Genomic DNA, 21,731 nt, shown 5'->3' on the forward strand with positions numbered 1-21,731 from the left:
TATGAGATTATGTACCCAGCTGTGGTGGAGAAGATGTGCGGGTATGAGATTATGTACCCAGCTGTGGTAGATAACATGTGCGGGTATGCGATTATGTGCCCAGCTGTAGTAGAGAAGATGCGCGGGTATGAGATTATGTACCCAGCTGTGGGAAAGAAGATGTGTGCGTATGAGATTGTGAGCCAAGCTGTGGTAGAGAAGATGTGTGGGTATGAGATTATGTACCCAGCTGTAGTAGAGAAGATGCGCGGGTATGAGATTATGTACCCAGCTGTGGTAGATAAAATGCGCGGGTATGAGATTATGTACCCAGCTGTGGTGGAGAAGATGTGCGGGTATGAGATTATGTACCCAGCTGTAGTAGAGAAGATGCGCGGGTATGAGATTATGTACCCAGCTGTGGTAGATAAAATGCGCGGGTATGAGATTATGTACCCAGATGTGGTGGAGAAGATGTGCAGGTATGAGATTATGTACCCAGCTGTGGTAGAGAAGATGTGTGGGTATGAGGCCGCCAATGAAGAGTGGGTGACTCACCAGAATGACAGCTACTGCCTGGAGACAATACCCTTATTCAATAAACATACACATGCTTACTGTGACTCCAACATCGCTCTAAGCTTCAACAGCAATAGGAAATGTGGAAAAATGGATTTACACTCACAAAGAGGGGAGTAGCTGGCTTGTTACGGCGGTTACTACCCCAAACCAAATAAGGCTGATACTTCACCTTCAATGCATATACAGCATAGTTCTCTGCTTCAACGACAGGGGAGAAGAAAAAAGGGTTTGCACTCACAAAGCGGGGAGTAGCTGGCTTGTTACGGCGGTTACTACCCCAACCAAATTTGTCTGATACTTCACTTTCGATGCATATCCAGCATGGCTCTCTGCTTCAACGGCATGGGAGAAGACTGATACATCTCGCATTTCCAGCATAGCTCCCTGCATTTCCAGCATAGCTCCCTGCTTCAACAGCAGGGGAGAAGAAAAACAACCAATAAGGACTGTATAACATAGTCTGGGTAAAACAAATAAGCATGGGTGTAGCTTGCTTATTGCGGCGGTTACTACCCCTACTACCCCTAACTAATCAAGCTTGATATTTCAATGGTGGGGGAGGAAGGTAAATAGAACCAAGAGCTAAGAGAAACAGATAAGTATGAGAGAAAAAATGTGTGAAGCTTGCTGGGCAGACTGGATGGGCCGTTTGGTCTTCTTCTGCCGTCATTTCTATGTTTCTATGTTTCTATGTACCCAGCTGTGGTGGAGAAGATGTGCGGGTATGAGATTATGTACCCAGCTGTGGTAGATAAAATGCGCGGGTATGAGATTATGTACCCAGCTGTGGGAAAGAAGATGTGTGCGTATGAGATTGTGAGCCCAGCTGTGGTAGAGAAGATGTGTGGGTATGAGATTATGTACCCAGCTGTAGTAGAGAAGATGCGCGGGTATGAGATTATGTACCCAGCTGTGGTAGATAAAATGCGCGGGTATGAGATTATGTACCCAGCTGTGGTGGAGAAGATGTGCGGGTATGAGATTATGTACCCAGCTGTAGTAGAGAAGATGCGCGGGTATGAGATTATGTACCCAGCTGTGGTAGATAAAATGCGCGGGTATGAGATTATGTACCCAGATGTGGTGGAGAAGATGTGCAGGTATGAGATTATGTACCCAGCTGTGGTAGAGAAGATGTGTGGGTATGAGGCCACCAATGAAGAGTGGGTGACTCACCAGAATGACAGCTACTGCCTGGAGACAATACCCTTATTCAATAAACATACACATGCTTACTGTGACTCCAACATCGCTCTAAGCTTCAACAGCAAGAGGAAATGTGGAAAAATGGATTTACACTCACAAAGAGGGGAGTAGCTGGCTTGTTACGGCGGTTACTACCCCAAACCAAATAAGCCTGATACTTCACCTTCAATGCATATACAGCATAGTTCTCTGCTTCAACGACAGGGGAGAAGAAAAAAGGGTTTGCACTCACAAAGCGGGGAGTAGCTGGCTTGTTACGGCGGTTACTACCCCAACCAAATTTGTCTGATACTTCACTTTCGATGCATATCCAGCATGGCTCTCTGCTTCAACGGCATGGGAGAAGACTGATACATCTCGCATTTCCAGCATAGCTCCCTGCATTTCCAGCATAGCTCCCTGCTTCAACAGCAGGGGAGAAGAAAAACAACCAATAAGGACTGTATAACATAGTCTGGGTAAAACAAATAAGCATGGGTGTAGCTTGCTTATTGCGGCGGTTACTACCCCTACTACCCCTAACTAATCAAGCTTGATATTTCAATGGTGGGGGAGGAAGGTAAATAGAACCAAGAGCTAAGAGAAACAGATAAGTATGAGAGAAAAAATGTGTGAAGCTTGCTGGGCAGACTGGATGGGCCGTTTGGTCTTCTTCTGCCGTCATTTCTATGTTTCTATGTTTCTATGTACCCAGCTGTGGTGGAGAAGATGTGCGGGTATGAGATTATGTACCCAGCTGTGGTAGATAAAATGCGCGGGTATGAGATTATGTACCCAGCTGTGGGAAAGAAGATGTGTGCGTATGAGATTGTGAGCCCAGCTGTGGTAGAGAAGATGTGTGGGTATGAGATTATGTATGGTATGAGAAACCTTTCATTCTACGCCAAACATTCCGTCCCCCACCTACCTTGGGAATGTATATATGTTACAATGTATAATTTAATTTATGTTACAATGTTACAATGTTTCTATGCATAAAGCATAAATGTTACAAGGTTTAATTTTAAAAAATTAATGTTACAATGTGAAAATAGTACGACTCGTCATACTATTTCCTCTGTTACAATGTGAACCGATGTGATGTACCCCCACGAATGTCGGTATATAAAAGCAAATAAATAAATGTACCCAGCTGTGGTGGAGAAGATGTGTGGGTATGAGATTATGTACCCAGCTGTGGTGGAGAAGATATGTGGGTATGAGATTATGTGCCCAGATAGTGGTAGATAAGATGTGTGGGTATGAGATTATGTACCCAGCTGTGGTGGAGAAGATGTGTGGGTATGAGATTATGAGCCCAGCTGTGTTGGAGAAGATGTGTGGGTATGAGATTATGTACCCAGCTGTGGTGGAGAAGATGTGTGGGTATGCGATGATGTACCTAGCTATGGTGGAGAAGATGTGTGGGTATGAGATTATGTACCCAGCTATGGTGGAGAAGATGTGTGGGTATGAGATTATGAGCCCAGCTGTGGTGGAGAAGATGTATGGGTATGAGATTATGTACCCATCTGTGGTAGAGAAGATGTGTGGGTATGAGATTATGTACCCAGCTGTGGTGGAGAAGATGTGTGGGTATGAGATTATGTGCTTAGCTGTGGTGGAGAAGATGTGTGGGTATGAGATTATGTACCCAGCTGTGGTGGAGAAGATGCGTGGATATGAGATTATGTGCTTGGCTGTGGTGGAGAAGATGCGCAGGTATGAGATTATGTACCCAGCTGTGGTGGAGAAGATGCACGGGTATGAGATTATGTGCCCAGCTGTGATAGATAAAATGTGCGGGTATGAGATTATGTGCCCAGATGTGGTAGATAAAATGTGCCGGTATGAGATTATGCACCCAGATGTGGTGGAGAAGATGTGTGGGTATGAGATTACGTGTCCGGATAGTGGCAGATAAGATGTGCGGGTATGAGATTGTGAGCCCAGCTGTGGTAGAGAAGATGTGCGGGTATGAGATTATGTATCCAGCTGTGGTGGAGAAGATGTGCGGGTATGAGATTATGTGCCCAGCTGTGCTGGAGAAGATGTGTGGGTAGGAGATTATGTGCCCAAATGTGGTAGATAAAATGTGCAGGTATAAAATTATGCATCCAGATGTGGTGTGGGTATGAGATTATGTGCCCAGATGTGGTGGAGAAGATGTGTGGGTATGAGATTATGTACCCAGATGTGGTAGAGAAGATGTGTGGGTATGAGATTATTTGCCCAGATGTGGTAGGCTTGCTCAATTATAAAGTCTTTTCAAAGACATAACGAGGTCCGTATTCTGACACAGTCCCGCTACCAAAATTATCGTGCTAATTTTTTAGGTATATTCAATAGTGAAACCACACGATTAAATAGAGCTGGCTATTTTAAAGTTAGCCAGCTAATTATAGCCATCTAATTTTAGGTCAGCTCTTTGGCCTGACCAGATTTAGGAAGCTAAATCTTATGGCTAACTATCAGTATCAGAATTAGCCGCTTAGCAACTCCTCCCAGTTATGCCCCAGTATGCCCCTAATTTATCTGGCTACATTGTAGCTGCTTATCTTTTTAACTGACTATTTATTTTATTTATTTATTTTGAATTCTTATATCCCGACATTCCTGTATGAAATACAGATCACAGAACGGTCGCGGGTGGGCGATACATTAAACATGAAGTTACATTAAACAAACATGAGAACATTCCAAGGAACCAATTGGGAGAGGCATTAAACATTGGAGCATTAAACATTGGGGTATTAAACATTGGAACAGTAAAACTTTAAAGCATTAATCATTAAACTTTAGAGACCTTCGCTGACTTCAGAGACAGGGTTAAAGGAATGAAAACAATGAAAAAAATTAGATGTGAAAACGTGGGGTAAAAACAGGGGGTCGGGGAAAAAGATGGATTAATAATGAAGACAGGAAGGCATGAGATAGGGGGTGAGAAGAACGGGTGGAAGTAACTGAGGGGGGTCCTCCTCGAGCCCTGGTTGTGTCCTTTAAACGGTGTCAGAGAGATCTTAGGTTTCCGGGAAAGCTTGTCTGAAGAGCCACGTTTTTAGCTCTTTCCTAAATGTTTGATGGCAGCGTTCTTGGCGTAGATCCAGTGGCAGAGTCTTCCAAAGAGTTGGCGCTGCAGTCGCTAATGCCCGCTTTCTTAGAGGGAGCCTTTGTACGCTCTTCTAACTGGTCTGTCTGAAAAATGTGCACGCAGTTGAGAAGTAAGAATTTTGTTGGATAAGTGCCCAAATATTAATTTAGCTGGCCAACTTCTGAGTTATGCACCAAAAATCTACTGAACCACAAAACAGTGATCTATAATTACAATAAATAAAAAAAAAAACCCAGTCACTGTGACTAATTTTCAAATACAGTTTTCTCTCATTGACTTTATGTTTATAGAGAGAAAACTGTATTTGAAAATTAGTCACAGTGGGGTAGATTTTCAAAGGGGTACATGCGTACGATACACGCGTACCCCCCGAAAACCTACCCCAAACCCTCCCCTGCGCGCGCCGAGCCTATTTTGTATAGGCTCAGCGGCGCGCACAAGCCTCGGGACGCGCGTAAGTCCCAGGGCTTGCATGGAGGGGCGTGTCAGGGGGCGTGCCGCGAGTGACACGGCGTTTCAGGGGCGGGCCCAGGGGGCATGGTGCCAGCCCAGGGGCGTGGTCGAGGCCTCCGGACCAGCCCCCGGGTCGGGTGATGGCGTGCCAGCAGCCCGCTGGCGCGCGCAGATTTACGCCTGCTTTCCGCAGGCGTAAATCTGCCAACAAAGGTAGGGGAGGGTTTAGATAGGGCCAGGGGGGGGTGGGTTAGGTAGGGGAAGGGAGGGGAAGGGAGGGGAAGGTGAGGGGAGGCGGAAGGAAAGTTCCCTCCGAGGCCGCGGCCTCGGAGGGAACAGGCAGCGCGCGCTGGGTTCGGCGCGTGCAGGTTGCACAAATGTGCACCCCCTTGTGCGCGCCGACCCCGGATTTTATAAGATACGCGCATATCTTATAAAATCCAGCGTACTTTTGTTCACGCCTGGTGCACGAACAAAAGTACGCCTGCGCGTACATTTATAAAATCTACCCCAGTGACTGTTTTTTTTAATTTATTGCAACTTCTGAGTTAGGCAGCTAAATACTTATTTTTTGATAGGGTGGGTTCATTTCATTAGGACAAGGACTGATACAAACCAATTGGTTCATCACCTGTTGTTAACAGTTTGCCAATGGATGTTGGGGGCTGGAAGGGTTCATCTTTTCCCTCTAAAACACCATCAGTTATGAAATTGTGAGTTATGTTTGCCAATGGAAAGGTTAAATATTCTGTCTTCTTCTGTAGCTCTTTGGTTGAGTGAATCTTATTTGTTGATTGCAAACCAACCTGCCTGTCTGCATAGTTCTTTCCACACGGATTTTGTCTGCTGCAGGTTACATTTTATTGAATGGGTCAAGAGTACATTTCATGTCTTACAGGCAGATTTATGTGTAAATCCTTTCCATTAAAATCTAAATTTGCAAGAAATGGTTTGGAGCAGTGAGCAGGAAAGGTATTTGGCTCTGAAACTATAGCACTACACATCAGTAAAACTTGTTAGGAGAAATTCCACATAGCATTCAGTAGAAAGAAACAAACCTTTTAAGATACAGCTTTCAGGACTACTGAGGTTCAGGGAAGGGACCTACCTTGTTATCAGAGATGATCCACCCTCTGCCACTGTCCCTGGGCCCTCCCTGTAATGGTGTCTTTCTTTCTTCTGAAGGTCGCAGAGGGCATGGCATTTATTGAGCATAAGAATTACATCCACCGAGATCTGAGAGCTGCCAACATCCTGGTATCTGAGACACTCTGCTGCAAGATTGCTGACTTTGGTCTCGCCCGCCTGATTGAAGATAATGAGTATACTGCCAGGGAGGGTATGTGTTTCATGTCTCTCAGAGACTGCCAGGGAGGGTATGTGTTTCATGTCTCTCAGAGACTGCCAGGGAGAGCATGTGTGACATGTCTCTCAGAGACTGCCAGGGAGGATATGTGTTTCATGTCTCTCAGAGACTGCCAGGGAGAGCATGTGTGACATGTCTCTCAGAGACTGCCAGGGAGGGTATGTGTTTCATGTCTCTCAGAGACTGCCAGGGAGGGTATGTGTTTCATGTCTCTCAGAGACTTCCAGGGAGGGCAGGTGTTTCATGTCTCTCAGAGACTTCCAGGGAGGGCAGGTGTTTCATGTCTCTCAGAGACTGCCAGGGAGAGCATGTGTGACATGTCTCTCAGAGACCGCCAGGGAGGGTATGTGTTTCATGTCTCTCAGAGACTTCCAGGGAGGGTATGTGTTTCATGTCTCTCAGAGACTGCCAGGGAGAGCATGTGTGACATGTCTCTCAGAGACTGCCAGGGAGGGTATGTGTTTCATGTCTCTCAGAGACTTCCAGGGAGGGCATGTGTTTCATGTCTCTCAGAGACTGCCAGGGAGAGCATGTGTGACATGTCTCTCAGAGACTGCCAGGGAGGGTATGTGTTTCATGTCTCTCAGAGACTTCCAGGGAGGGCAGGTGTTACATGTCTCTCAGAGACTGCCAGGGAGGGTATGTGTTTCATGTCTCTCAGAGACTGCCAGGGAGGGCAGGTGTTACATGTCTCTCAGAGACTGCCAGGGAGGGCATGTGTGACATGTCTCTCAGAGACTGCCAGGGAGGGTATGTGTAACATGTCTCTCAGAGATTGCCAGGGAGGGCATGTGTGACATGTCTCTCAGGGACTGCCAGGGAGGGGGTGTGTGGCATATCTCGCAGAGACTACCAAGGAGGGTATGTGTGAAATATCTCTCAGAGACTGCCAGACAGGGGATGTATTGCATATCTTTCAGAGAGTGCCAGAGATAGGGGTGGCTACATATCTTACAGTTGGTGTTGCATTTCTCTCAGAGTCTGCCAGGGAGGCCAGGTATGACATGTCTCTCAGGGACTGCCAGGGAAGGGGTGTGCAACATATCTCACAGAGTCTGCCAGGGAGGCCAGGTGTGACATGTCTCTCAGAGACTGCCAGACAGGAGATGCATTGCATGTCTATCAGAGAGTGCCAGAGATGGGGGTGGCTACATATCTTACAGCTGGTGTTGCATTTCTCTCAGAGACTGCCAGGGAGGCTAGGTGTGACATGTCTCTCAGAGACTGCCAGACGGGAAATGCATTGCATGTCTATCAGAGAGTGCCAGAGATGGGGGTGGCTACATATCTTATAGTTGGTGTGATGCATTTCTCTTAGAGACTGCCAGGGAGGCCAGGTATGACATGTTTCTCAGGGACTGCCAGGGAGGGGGTGTGTGACATATCTTGCAGAGACTCCCCAGGAAGCCAGGTCTGAAATGTCTCTCAGAGACTGCCAGACAGGGGATGCATTGCATGTCTATCAGAGAGTGCCAGAGATGGGGGTGGCTACATATCTTACAGCTGGGGTTGCATTTCTCTCAGAGACTGCCAGGGAGGCCAGGTGTGACATGCCTCTCAGAGACTGCCAGACAGGGAATGCATTGCATGTCTATCAGAGAGTGCCAGAGATGGGGGTGGCTACATATCTTACAGCTGGGGTTGCATTTCTCTCAGAGACTGCCAGGGAGGCCAGGTGTGACATGTCTCTCAGAGACTGCCAGACAGGAGATGCATTGCATGTCTATCAGAGAGTGCCAGAGATGGGGGTGGCTACATATCTTACAGCTGGGGTTGCATTTCTGCCAGGGAGGCCAGGTGTGACATGTCTCTCAGAGACTGCCAGACAGGGGATGCATTGCATGTCTATCAGAGAGTGCCAGAGATGGGGGTGGCTACATATCTTACAGCTGGGGTTGCATTTCTCTCAGAGACTGCCAGGGAGGCCAGGTGTGACATGTCTCTCAGAGACTGCCAGACAGGGGATGCATTGCATGTCTATCAGAGAGTGCCAGAGATGGGGGTGGCTACATATCTTACAGCTGGGGTTGCATTTCTGCCAGGGAGGCCAGGTGTGACATGTCTCTCAGAGACTGCCAGACAGGGGATGCATTGCATGTCTATCAGAGAGTGCCAGAGATGGGGGTGGCTACATATCTTACAGCTGGGGTTGCATTTCTCTCAGAGACTGCCAGGGAGGCCAGGTGTGACATGCCTCTCAGAGACTGCCAGACAGGGGATGCATTGCATGTCTATCAGAGAGTGCCAGAGATGGGGGTGGCTACATATCTTACAGCTGGGGTTGCATTTCTGCCAGGGAGGCCAGGTGTGACATGTCTCTCAGAGACTGCCAGACAGGGGATGCATTGCATGTCTATCAGAGAGTGCCAGAGATGGGGGTGGCTACATATCTTACAGCTGGGGTTGCATTTCTCTCAGAGACTGCCAGGGAGGCCAGGTGTGACATGCCTCTCAGAGACTGCCAGACAGGGGATGCATTGCATGTCTATCAGAGAGTGCCAGAGATGGGGGTGGCTACATATCTTACAGCTGGGGTTGCATTTCTGCCAGGGAGGCCAGGTGTGACATGTCTCTCAGAGACTGCCAGACAGGGGATGCATTGCATGTCTATCAGAGAGTGCCAGAGATGGGGGTGGCTACATATCTTACAGCTGGTGTTGCATTTCTCTCAGAGACTGCCAGGGAGGCCAGGTGTGACATGTCTCTCAGAGACTGCCAGGGAGGCCAGGTGTGACATGCCTCTCAGAGACTGCCAGACAGGGGATGCATTGCATGTCTATCAGAGAGTGCCAGAGATGGGGGTGGCTACATATCTTACAGCTGGTGTTGCATTTCTCTCAGAGACTGCCAGGGAGGCCAGGTGTGACATGTCTCTCAGAGACTGCCAGGGAGGCCAGGTGTGACATGCCTCTCAGAGACTGCCAGACAGGGGATGCATTGCATGTCTATCAGAGAGTGCCAGAGATGGGGGTGGCTACATATCTTACAGCTGGGGTTGCATTTCTGCCAGGGAGGCCAGGTTGTGACATGTCTCTCAGAGACTGCCAGACAGGGGATGCATTGCATGTCTATCAGAGAGTGCCAGAGATGGGGGTGGCTACATATCTTACAGCTGGGGTTGCATTTCTCTCAGAGAGTGCCAGGGAGGGCGTGTGTGACATGTCTCTCAGAGACTGCCAGGGAGGCCAGGTGTGACATGCCTCTCAGAGACTGCCAGACAGGGAATGCATTGCATGTCTATCAGAGAGTGCCAGAGATGGGGGTGGCTACATATCTTACAGCTGCTGTTGAATTTCTCTCAGAGACTGCCAGGGAGGCCAGGTGTGACATGTCTCTCAGAGACTGCCAGACAGGAGATGCATTGCATGTCTATCAGAGAGTGCCAGAGATGGGGGTGGCTACATATCTTACAGCTGGGGTTGCATTTCTCTCAGAGACTGCCAGGGAGGCCAGGTGTGACATGTCTCTCAGAGAGTGCCAGGGAGGCCAGGTGTGACATGTCTCTCAGAGAGTGCCAGGGAGGCCAGGTGTGACATGTCTCTCAGAGACTGCCAGGGAGGCCAGGTGTGACATGACTCTCAGAGACTGCCAGGGAGGCCAGGTGTGACATGTCTCTCAGAGACTGCCAGGGAAGGTCTCAGGCTGCCCGGTGGCTCAGATGGTGATGTGGAAGGTCCCTGAGCTTTAGGTGACTGGAGTGGAACACGCAGGGGGGGCTGTGGGGAGAGTCCTAGTCATTGCGAGCAGCTAAATTCTGGGCTCAGGACTGACAGGACCCGCACTGATAGCAGATCCCAGACCTGGTTCTGACTGAGCTGGAGTTCTCCTTCATTCTCCTAACCCTTTCTCGTACAGAGAGCTCTTCCCAGGGATATTAGGCTTCAGAGACTGTCTCCCCCTAGTTGGGTATCTGAGTTTCCTGGGGATGGCATGGGACAACGCCAAAGACAGCTAAGAAGGGAAGTGCTGCAGGAGAAGGGGCAAACAGGAGAGTTCCCCCTACCGGCAACTTACTGAGTCCCCTCTAGAGTTCATCTGAAGAAAATGTTCCTTATCCCTTTCCCTTTCTCCCCCTCCTCGCTCTCAGCCCTCAGCTCAGTTTGGTTGCTGCAGGTTATGTGACTTTTTCTTCCCACCCCTGTGTTTTCAGGAGCAAAATTCCCCATCAAGTGGACAGCTCCAGAAGCCATAAATTATGGTACATTCACGATTAAATCGGATGTTTGGTCCTTTGGGATTCTCCTGACGGAAATTGTCACCTATGGGCGTATTCCTTACCCAGGTACTGAGCTTGGACAGATCAGAGGGAACACACACACACTCACACACATACCACACACACACACACACACACACCACACATATACCATACATACACACACACACACACACACACATACCACACACACCACACACACACACACACATACACACACACACATACACACACACACACACACATACCACACACACCACACACACACACACACACACATACCACACACACATACCACATACACACACACACACACACATACCACACACACTCACACACTCACGCACATACCACACACACACACACACCACACATATACCATACATACACACACACATACCACATACACACACACACACACACACACACACACACACACACACCACACATACCACACACACACACCACATACACACACACACACACACACACACACACACACCACAAGCTCCACGCACACACACGCCCTTGTGTCAGGGGAAGCAGCTCTGCTTCCTCCAAGGACTGAGGGGGCCATAAGTGATCCATGCAACTGCTGAATCTGTTCTGCTTTCTCAGAGGAGCCAGAACTGATAAACACTGCCGGTTCAGCTCTGCTTTCTCAGGTGCCAGAGTGCGTCCTCGGGTTGTTGTTTTTTTTATCAGACATTAAGCCCTCAGTAATGGAGACAGAAAGGGATTGAATCAGCACAAGTTTGAAAGTTGTGAGCAGTGGTGCCATTCATCACGACCAGGAATGAAGCCTTGAGAATTGGCATTGCTTCTGCTAATTCAAGCCTTTTTGTGCCTCTGTTCTGTGCAGTGTCTGCTTCAGTATCACCCCTTCCCCTTCTGTTCTCTGCAGTACAGGAGACATAACGTGCAGGGGAGGGAGAACAAGAGAGGAGAGCAGGGTGACTGCTGGCTCCTGGGTGCTTCAGCCTCAGCCCCTCCTGCTGCGCTGCCTCTGAAGCCTGCCCTCCACCCCCTTCCCTCACAAGTTAAGCCCTGGAGAGAGTTGAATGCTTTTATTGTATTTATTTATACATTTTTTAACTGTTTCCCCAGGCCAAAAAGGCCACTCAAAGTAGTGTACAAAAAGTACAAATTATAGTACAATAAACATACAACACCACCAAATGTCATAAACCTCAGTTAAGTGCCCACCTTAAAAATGCCAAAGCGTATTAATTTTGTATTTTAATTAAAAACTGGGGGCAGGAAGCTGAGATCCCAGCAGGAATCACTGTAGAGAATAATAATGCACTGAGTTCTGACTGCAGGTATGACCAACCCAGAAGTGATCCAGAACCTGGAGCGAGGTTATCGCATGCCCCAGCCGGACAACTGCTCAGAGGAACTGTATGAAGTGATGATGAGATGCTGGAAGGAGAAGCCAGAGGACCGGCCCACCTTTGAGTTCCTGAAAGCTCTTCTTGAAGACTTTTTCACTGCCACTGAAGGCCAGTACCAAGCTCAGCCATGACAGGACCCCTCACTTCTGTACTGTGCTGAGTATGCTCTGCGGCCATTGATACAACTTTAGAAATCAAGGCAGAGGATCAGTCAGAGACTCTCCTCCTCTAAAAGGTGAAATCCAGCTACCCCACACACAGCGCTGCCAATGCACCTCACTCCTGTCCTGCAACACCTCCTGCTATTCCAGTACTGAGACCCCACACACACTCTACCAATGCACCTCACTCCTGCCCTGCAGCACCTCCTGCTGTCCCACACACAGATCTGCCAATGCACCTCACTCCTGCCCTATAGCACCCCCAGCTATTGCAGTACTGAGATCCCCACACACAGATCTGCCAATGCACCTCACTCCTGCCCTGCAGCACCCCCTGCTATTGCAGTACTGAGATCCCCACACACAGCTCTGCCAATGCACCTCACTCCTGCCCTGCAGCACCCCCTGCTATTCCAGTACTGAGATCCCCATACACACTCTACCAGTTCACCTCACTTCTCCCCTGCAGCACCTCCTGCTGTCCCACACACAGATCTGCCAATGCACCTCACTCCTGCCCTATAGCACCCCCCTGCTAGTGCAGTACTGAGATCCCCACACACAGGTCTGCCAATGCACCTCACTCCTGCCCTATAGCACCCCCTGCTATCCTAGTACTGAGATTCCCCCCCCCCCACACACACACACACACACACAACTTAACCAATGCACTTCAGTCTTGCCCTGTATATCCCTGCTATTTCAGTACTGCGATCCCCGCACACAGCTCTGGCAATACACTTCACTCCTGCTCTATAGCACCCTCTGCTATCCTAGTACTGAGATCTATATGGGTAGAAATCCCATGTGTGTAGGGTAAGAGTATAATGATAGGAGTATACTACCATCCACCTGGACAAAATGGTCAGACAGATGATGAAATGCTAAGAGAAATCAGGGAAGCTAACCAATTTGGCAGTGCAATAATAATGGGAGATTTCAATTACCAACTATTAGCACAAAGAGTCAAAAATATCCACCAAAACCAATATTCTATCAATATTAAAGTGGAATCAAATCAAATCAAATGTGGCTATAGAAGGCGTCAGCAAGCCTGACATTGTGTGACCTTTTTTAAGACACCAACCAGTCTTCTCAATCATTCGCCTTCTTTATATGTTATTAATTCAAAAATATTTTTATCAAAAAGTTTTTTGTTTTTCTTAAAAAGTCCTCTGTCGGTTCAAGATAGACTCTTAATCTATTAATACTTGAACATATTATAGCCCAACACGGCCAGTGTTTCACCCATAAGCTTCGTCAGGGGCATGTAAAGGACATATAACAAGAGTCTTTATCCTATAGTGAGAACAAATGAAACATTTATAAAATCATATCGCAAAGAAGGTAAGAAAATCTTATACTCATCTTAAGAATTAGCTAGATACCCATTCTTCAGGCGAAGAGAGAATTTGAATTGAAGTTGACCATAGAGGCAAAAACTCATAATAAAAACTTTTAAAAATATATCCGAAGCAAGAAACCTGTGAGGGAGTCGGTTGGACCATTAGATGACCGAGGGGTTAAAGAGGCTCTTAGGGAAGATAAGGCCATTGCAGAAAGACTAAATTAATTCTTTGCTTCCGTGTTTACTAATGAGGATGTTGGGGAGATACCAGTTCCAGAGATGGTTTTCAGGGGTGATGAGTCAGACAAACTGAACGAAATCACTGTGAACCTGGAAGATGTAGTAGGCCAGATTGACAAACTAAAGAGTAGCAAATCACCTGGACCGGATGGTATGCATCCTAGGGTACTGAAGGAACTAAAAAATGAAATTTCTGATCTATTAGTTAAAATTTGTAACCTATCATTAAAATCATCCATTGTACCTGAAGACTGGAGGGTGGCCAATGTAACCCCAATATTTAAAAAAGGCTCCAGGGGCGATCCAGGTAACTATAGACCAGTGAGCCTGACTTCAGTGCTGGGAAAAATAGTGGAAACTATTCTCAAGATCAAAATCACAGAACATATAGAAAGACATGATTTAATGGGACACAGTCAGCACGGATTTACCCAAGGGAAGTCTTGCCTAACAAATCTGCTTCATTTTTTTGAAGGAGTTAATAAACATGTGGATAAAGGTGAACCGGTAGATGTAGTGTATTTGGATTTTCAGAAGGCGTTTGACAAAGTCCCTCATGAGAGGCTTCTAAGAAAACTAAAAAGTCATGGGATAGGAGGCGATGTCCTTTTGTGGATTTCAAACTGGTTAAAGACAGGAAACAGAGAGTAGGATTAAATGGTCAATTTTCTCCATGGAAAAGGGTAAACAGTGGAGTGCCTCAGGGATCTGTACTTGGACCGGTGCTTTTCAATATATATATATAAATGATCTGGAAAGGAATACGACGAGTGAGGTTATCAAATTTGCGGATGATACAAAATTATTCAGAGTAGTTAAATCACAAGCAGATTGTGATAAATTGCAGGAGGACCTTGCAAGACTGGAAGATTGGGCATCAAAATGGCAGATGAAATTTAATGTGGACAAGTGCAAGGTGATGCATATAGGGAAAAATAACCCTTGCTGTAGTTACACGATATTAGGTTCCATGTTAGGAGCTACCACCCAGGAAAAAGATCTAGGCATCATAGTGGATAATACTTTAAAATCATCAGCTCAGTGTGCTGCGGCAGTCAAAAAAGCAAATAGAATGTTAGGAATTATTAGGAAGGGAATGGTGAATAAAACAGAAAATGTCATAATGCCTCTGTATCGCTCCATGGTGAGACCACACCTTGAATACTGTGTACAATTCTGGTCACCGCATCTCAAAGAAGATATAATTGCGATGGAGAAGGTACAGAGAAGGGCAACCAAAATGATAAAGGGGATGGAACAGCTCCCCTATGAGGAAAGGCTGAAGAGGTTAGGGCTGTTCAGCTTGGAGAAGAGATGGCTGAGGGGGGATATGATAGAGGTCTTTAAGATCATGAGAGGTCTTGAACGAGTAGATGTGACTCAGTTATTTACACTTATGAATAATAGAAGGACTAAGGGGCATTCTATGAAGTTAGCAAGTAGCACATTTAAGACTAATCGGAGAAAATTCTTTTTCACTCAACGCACAATAAAGCTCTAGAATTTGTTGCCAGAGGATGTGGTTAGTGCAGTTAGTGTAGCTGGGTTCAAAAATGTTTGGATAAGTTCTTGGAGGAGAAGTCCATTAACGGCTATTAATCAAGTTTACTTAGGGAATAGCCACTGCTATTAATTGCATCAGTAGCATGGGATCTTCTTAGTGTTTGGGTAATTGCTAAGTTCTTATGGCCTGAATTGGCCTCTGTTGGAAACAGGATGCTGGGCTTGATGGACCCTTGGTCTGACCCAGCATGGCAATTTCTTATGTTCTTCTTATGTTCTTACACCTCATTCCTGCCCTGCAGCACCCCCTGCTATTTCAGTACTGAGACCCCACACACAGATCTGGCAATGCTCCTCACTCCTGCCCTGCAGCAACTGTGTGTGTTTGCATGTGTGTGTGTGTGTGTGTGTGTGTGTAGCATTGCATCAGTTTAATCTCACCTACCATATTTGTTTTTACCTTCAAAATAGTATTAAATTTTTTTAAAATTAAAAAGGTTGAAGTAATTGCTTCCAAAAATTGTTCTCCTTTTACAAGTATTGGTTATTACTCTGATGTTCAACTACTTGCAAAATATGAATCTATGAAATATTTCTGACATTGTCCTGAGGGGAAAAGCAGCCAGCAATATAAATCTTTAAGAAAAAATCTGAATGTTACTTTAGATGTACTCACCCACATTCATCTGGCAAAAATATTCACAACTAAACTATTCTGATCAAACCAGTCTTCATATGTAATACTGACAGTCGGGCTCTTTACAAGAGAGCAGATCGGAAAAGCAGGGAGGCCTGTGCATTGCTTGCAAGCTATTTCCACCAGAATAACCCAGAGTGTGGTGATATATAGCACTGTAAATGGCCGAGTCCCATGAGGAAAGTGCAGATGCACGTCTATGAGACATTGCACGGACATCATTCCCCAGAGTTCTCCCTTCAGGCCTCACAGTCATCAGAATGGGAAATGCTTATGTCTTGTAAAGCTGGACAATTGGCGCCGGCCATATTGCCGTACAGCAAAATGGCGCCGGCCGTACGGCAACACGATTCGAGTGCAGGAGGTCGTTCCTGGACCCCCGCTGGACTTTTGGCAAGTCTTGTGGGGGTCAGGAGGCCCCCCCAAGCTGGCCAAAAGTCCCTGGGGGTCCAGCGGGGGTCCGGGAGCGATCTCCTACGCTCGTGACGTCGGGGAACAGAAACCTGTCATATGACAGGGCAAAGGAAGCGCCGGCGCCATTTTCTATCAACGCGCCCGACGCCCGAGAGTGGAAGATCACAACAGGACCCCCCCCACTGGACCCCAGGTAATTTAAGACATTTTGGGGGGGTTCGGGAGGGTGGGGGATTTATTTTAAAGGGTCGGGGTGGGTTTTAGGGATGTTTTAGTGTGCCGGTTTTCCCACCCTCCCCCGATTTACACGATATTTAAAAACACAAAACCGTGACGATTTGATTCCCTCTCCCCCCGCAGCCGAAATCGATCGATAAGACGATCGATCACACGATTCACATCTCTAGTTTTCAGTAGTTCCATTCTTTCTCTGGAGCCAGTGGAGTCCAATCCCATGACAATGTTATTTGGTGTTTATTCTTGGTCCATTTCTTTTCATCGTATACCTTGGTCCATTGGTCACCCGTATTCAAGAACATGGGCCTGATTTTAAAGAGCATTTACTCGAATAAATGGCTTTTGAAAATTGCTAGGACAGTATGTTACATTTCCACGCGTAACTCATTTGAAAATTATCCCCTAAGGTTTCAGCCCTTATGCATACGCAGATGACATTCAGTCTGTGGCTTTTACAGAGTCTGACATCCCGGATAATTGGTCGTCTTTAAATCAGTCTTATTGCTATAGCTGAATGGTTAAAAGAATATAGGCTGAAACTTAATTCATCCAAAACAGAAGCACTGTATCTCAGTCGATTGAATCAATCACTCAAAGTTTTTTCAAAACTGTCTGAAATTTTGATTCAATCAAAAGAGTCAGTTAAGGTTTAGGGAGACTAAATAAGCTGTCTGTGAGCGATGAAGTTTCATTTGTGGTCAAAACATGTTTTAATCAGCCTTCTCATATGCGGCTCCTTTCCTAAGGGAACACTCTTTCCCTTCTCAGTTTGAATTGAGAAAAACTATTTGAAATTTCGAAAGGCTTTAAAAGCGTGGTCATTTAAGCAAGCTTATAGTGGGCATTTTTATCATTTTAGTACTAGTATTCTTTTTAAATTTTGTTTAAAATATTTTGTCAATATGAATTGTTGGTTTTATTTTTATTTAATCATTTTTTGCTTTAAGTTTTTAGATTTGTATATGTAATTGTTTCGTAAACTGCTCTGATGGCTGTTAATGGAAGTGCAGTATATCAAATAAATGAATAATAACAATAATACTGGCAAATTCAGGCCAGGGTGTCTGCACTTCCTGCTGATGGGAGTGAGTAACATGCAATGACCTTTCTTATTTGGGATTTGATGGGTGACTTGGACTGGCCACTACTGGACACAGAATGCTGGGCTCCGTGGATTAGTCTGACCCAGCTTGGCATTTCTCATGTTCCTATGTTGTAACTCCCTTGTCTTACAGTCCAGGACTGCCGGAATTCAAACCTTGAATAGATGTGTGGGAGATCAAATAGGTGTGAATGAGAGAATAATGAAGTATTACTTTCCTCATTATAATATTTAAAAAAAACCCTCCCCTGGTCGGCCTCCTACCCACCCCCCTTTAGCGAATCGCACCTCCAGAATTCCCACTGCTCTAAACATGATTCCCCAACCCATCCCTATCATCAAACACTTCAATTCCACATACAAAGCAACAAAGCATTCTCAATTCACCCAACACCCAACACCACAAGGCACTGATCACCATCATGGCCTCACCACTCACACAACTTATTGGACTTACCACTTTCACCATTATCTTACTAAATGCTCAATCTATCTTAAAAAAGGCCACTTTACTACACGACATCCTCTCTGACGAAAGCCCTGACATCTGCGCCATCACAGAGTCAGACTCAGCAATATTAAACCAGCTTCCAACTGAGTCATACAACATTTTCTCTATCCCAAGACGCAAAAAAAAAGGAGGCAGAATTCTCCTTGCTGCCAAGAAGAAGTTCAGTCTCTCCCTACAACAAATCACACCCCCCCATAAATTGGAAATAGGCCTTTTTAAATCACCAGCCCTCCAAATCTGCTTAATATATGCATCCCCAGGCACCCTGGAAAAGGACCCCTCGCCCCTTACTGAATACATCGCTAAACATCTTAACATTTACTCCCCGGCCATAATTCTTGGAGATTTTAATCTCCACATCGACCGCAACCCCCCATCACCCACCTGTGAATCTATTCTGGCCTCATTAAATGCCCTTGGCTTCAAACAGATTATCACCAGTCCTACACATAAAGCAGGGCATACACTGGACCTCATCTTCACCAACTTCCTCATCCAACACGACACTCCTCGTTGCACCCCCATCCCCTGGTCCGACCACTTCCGTGTGGATACCAAGTGCACCTTAAGAAGCTCCCCACTCACCGCACCCACCAAGAAAACCATCACGTTCCGGAAATCTTGTAATACTAAAGACATTATCGAAGCCCTCTCAGAAGAACTCCCCAAGCTTGACCTATCAGATGCCAACACTGCCATCACATCGTGGTTTCAACTCACCAACACGGTGGCAGACAAAATATGCCCCACACAAACAAAAGAAATCCACTATGACAACATCAAAAAGAAAAAACCTTGGTACACTCCAGAACTCAGATCACTGAAAGCTGAACTCCGCAAATTGGAAAAAAGTTGGCACAAAAACCAACTACCTAACATACAATTGAAGTTTAAAACCCTACTCCACACCTACCGGAAGGCCACAGACAAAGCTAAAAAAGACTTTAACGCCATAGGAATTCACCAGTTCCAATACAACCCACGAGCCCTCTTTCAATATGTCTCCAACCTTATTATCTCCCCCCCTAACACACTCTCAGACAAAGATGACCAATCCAAATGTGAAAACTTGGCATTATTCTTCCACAACAAAATTGAAACCATTATGTCTCGCTTTACTACCCCACTCATCATCAACCCCAACAACACCCCACATGCTAGCCCCACATGCAACTCACCCAGGCCGAAAGACACTCAAAATGCCAACTCTGAGGCTTCACTCACCTCCTTCGAATACACATCCACATTAGAAGTTGAAACTACCCTAAAAAAAATCAAGCCAGCATTACATCCCTCTGACTCGATTCCAACTAAGACACTCCTCTCAATCCCCAACATAATAGCAAAACCCATTGCAAATATTCTTAACAAATCAATCTCCCTAGGCGTGGTTCCTACACAACTTAAACAGGCCATCATAAATCCCATACTCAAAAAACCCGACCTTGACCCCACTGAACCAGCCAACTATCGCCCAGTTTCTAACCTTCCTTTCCTATCCAAAATCTTGGAAAAAATCATCAACCGGCAGCTCACTGACTACCTTGATGATCATCACATCCTCTACCCATCCCAATTCGGATTTCGCAGACATCACAGCACTGAAACCCTCCTCATCTCCCTCTCTGAATACATACTCAAAGCACTGGACAAAGGCCAATCCTATATCCTTGCCCTTTTAGATATTTCCGCCGCATTTGACACTGTCAATCATAACACCCTCATTAAACTCCTTAAAGAAATCGGAATCTCTGGTACCCCCCTTCGGTGGTTCCAATCTTACCTCAATGAAAGGCAATACTGTGTCAAAATCGGACAATGCAAATCTAAACCAATTAGACTATCCCAAGGAGTCCCCAAGGCTCCTCACTCTCCTCTACACTATTCAACATTTACCTACTCCCACTCTGCCAACTCCTTTCTAAAGTGAAACTCCCACATTTCATCTACGCGGATGACGTGCAGATCCTCATCCCTGTCAACGAATCACTCCCAAATGCCCTAAAAAAATGGAATTCAGCTCTTACCGATATAAACAAACTGCTCTCAGATAACTATCTGGCTCTTAACTCCACCAAAACGGAGCTACTCATTATATCCCCCCACAATATCTCCCCACACACATCATTTCTACACTCCCAAACATCTCACACTACCACACTCCAACATGTCCGCAGCCTTGGAGTTTTGATTGATAACCACTTCAATCTAAAAAAATTCATCTCTTCAACCATCAAAAACGGCTTCTTTAAACTCCACACCTTAAAAAGAATTAAACCACAGTGTTACAAGCCACGATACTGTCCAAACTCGACTACTGCAACGCCATCCTCCTGGGCCTTCCAAAAAACACTATACAACCCCTTCAGCTGTTACAAAACGCCGCTGCCCGCATTCTAACCAACACACACAAGCACGATCACATTACACCAGTCCTCCAATTCCTTCACTGCCTACCATTCACCTACAGAATAATCTATAAATCCCTCACCCTCATACACAAATCCATACATAATCACAATCTGCTATGGTTCCCAGAACAATTCTCCTTCCACAAGACCATTAGACCTTCCAGAACGCAAAATCAAGCAAAACTCCAAACACCCTCACCCAAATTAACCAAACTTGTCGCCACAAGGCAACGCTCTCTTATCATTGCAGGAACTGCTCAATGGGACAATATGCCACCCAGTTTACGCCAGGAATCATGCCCCAAGAAATTCAAACAAAACCTTAAAACCTGGCTCTTCAAACTAATGCCTTAGTCCAGGCAGTTTCTTCACCCCTAGACATTCAGTCCTCTTAGTTTTCCTCCCCTAGATACCCAACTCCGATAAGTTTCTCCTAACCCGGTTTTTAGTTGCTTCCCGTGCCCCATGTTGCTGTAATCTCAATACGTGTGTGTAGTTACTCTCTGTTCCTCATGTCTTTTAATTACATGAAATTCCAGGAAATTTCCCCCCGCCTACTGTAACTATCTGTATAATAAACAGTGATCAGTGTAAGGTTGTTAGGGTTTACTGGACCTTTGTACCTACGATGCATTTCCTCATATATATATATAAATTATTTCTCTCTTTGCGTTTCCCACCTAACTCCATACATAGAGTTTCTTCCCCTGTATATAGATCTTTACCATGTTTACCTCATACTTGTTTTATTTATAATTGTGCTTTGTAAGCTTGTTGCTGCATATATTTATATATATTTTTTTAGATTTATTCCTGTGCT

General features: G+C 45.9%; 1 protein-coding gene across 1 annotated transcript in view; it reads left to right on the top strand.

Annotated features, from left to right (window-relative positions):
* Window positions 1–13,963, top strand: part of LCK (LCK proto-oncogene, Src family tyrosine kinase) — a 45,762-nt gene extending 31,799 nt beyond the window's left edge. The window contains exons 11-13 of the mRNA XM_029571463.1: window positions 6,497–6,650; window positions 10,828–10,959; window positions 12,216–13,963. Of these exons, the coding sequence (XP_029427323.1) occupies window positions 6,497–6,650; window positions 10,828–10,959; window positions 12,216–12,418 (489 nt within the window). The 3' untranslated portion in view covers window positions 12,419–13,963. The remainder of the gene's footprint in view (window positions 1–6,496; window positions 6,651–10,827; window positions 10,960–12,215) is intronic.
* Window positions 13,964–21,731: the final 7,768 nt, after the last annotated feature.

This window comes from Rhinatrema bivittatum, chromosome 11, assembly GCF_901001135.1.
Source record: "Rhinatrema bivittatum chromosome 11, aRhiBiv1.1, whole genome shotgun sequence".
Classification (NCBI taxonomy): Eukaryota; Metazoa; Chordata; class Amphibia; order Gymnophiona; family Rhinatrematidae; genus Rhinatrema; species Rhinatrema bivittatum.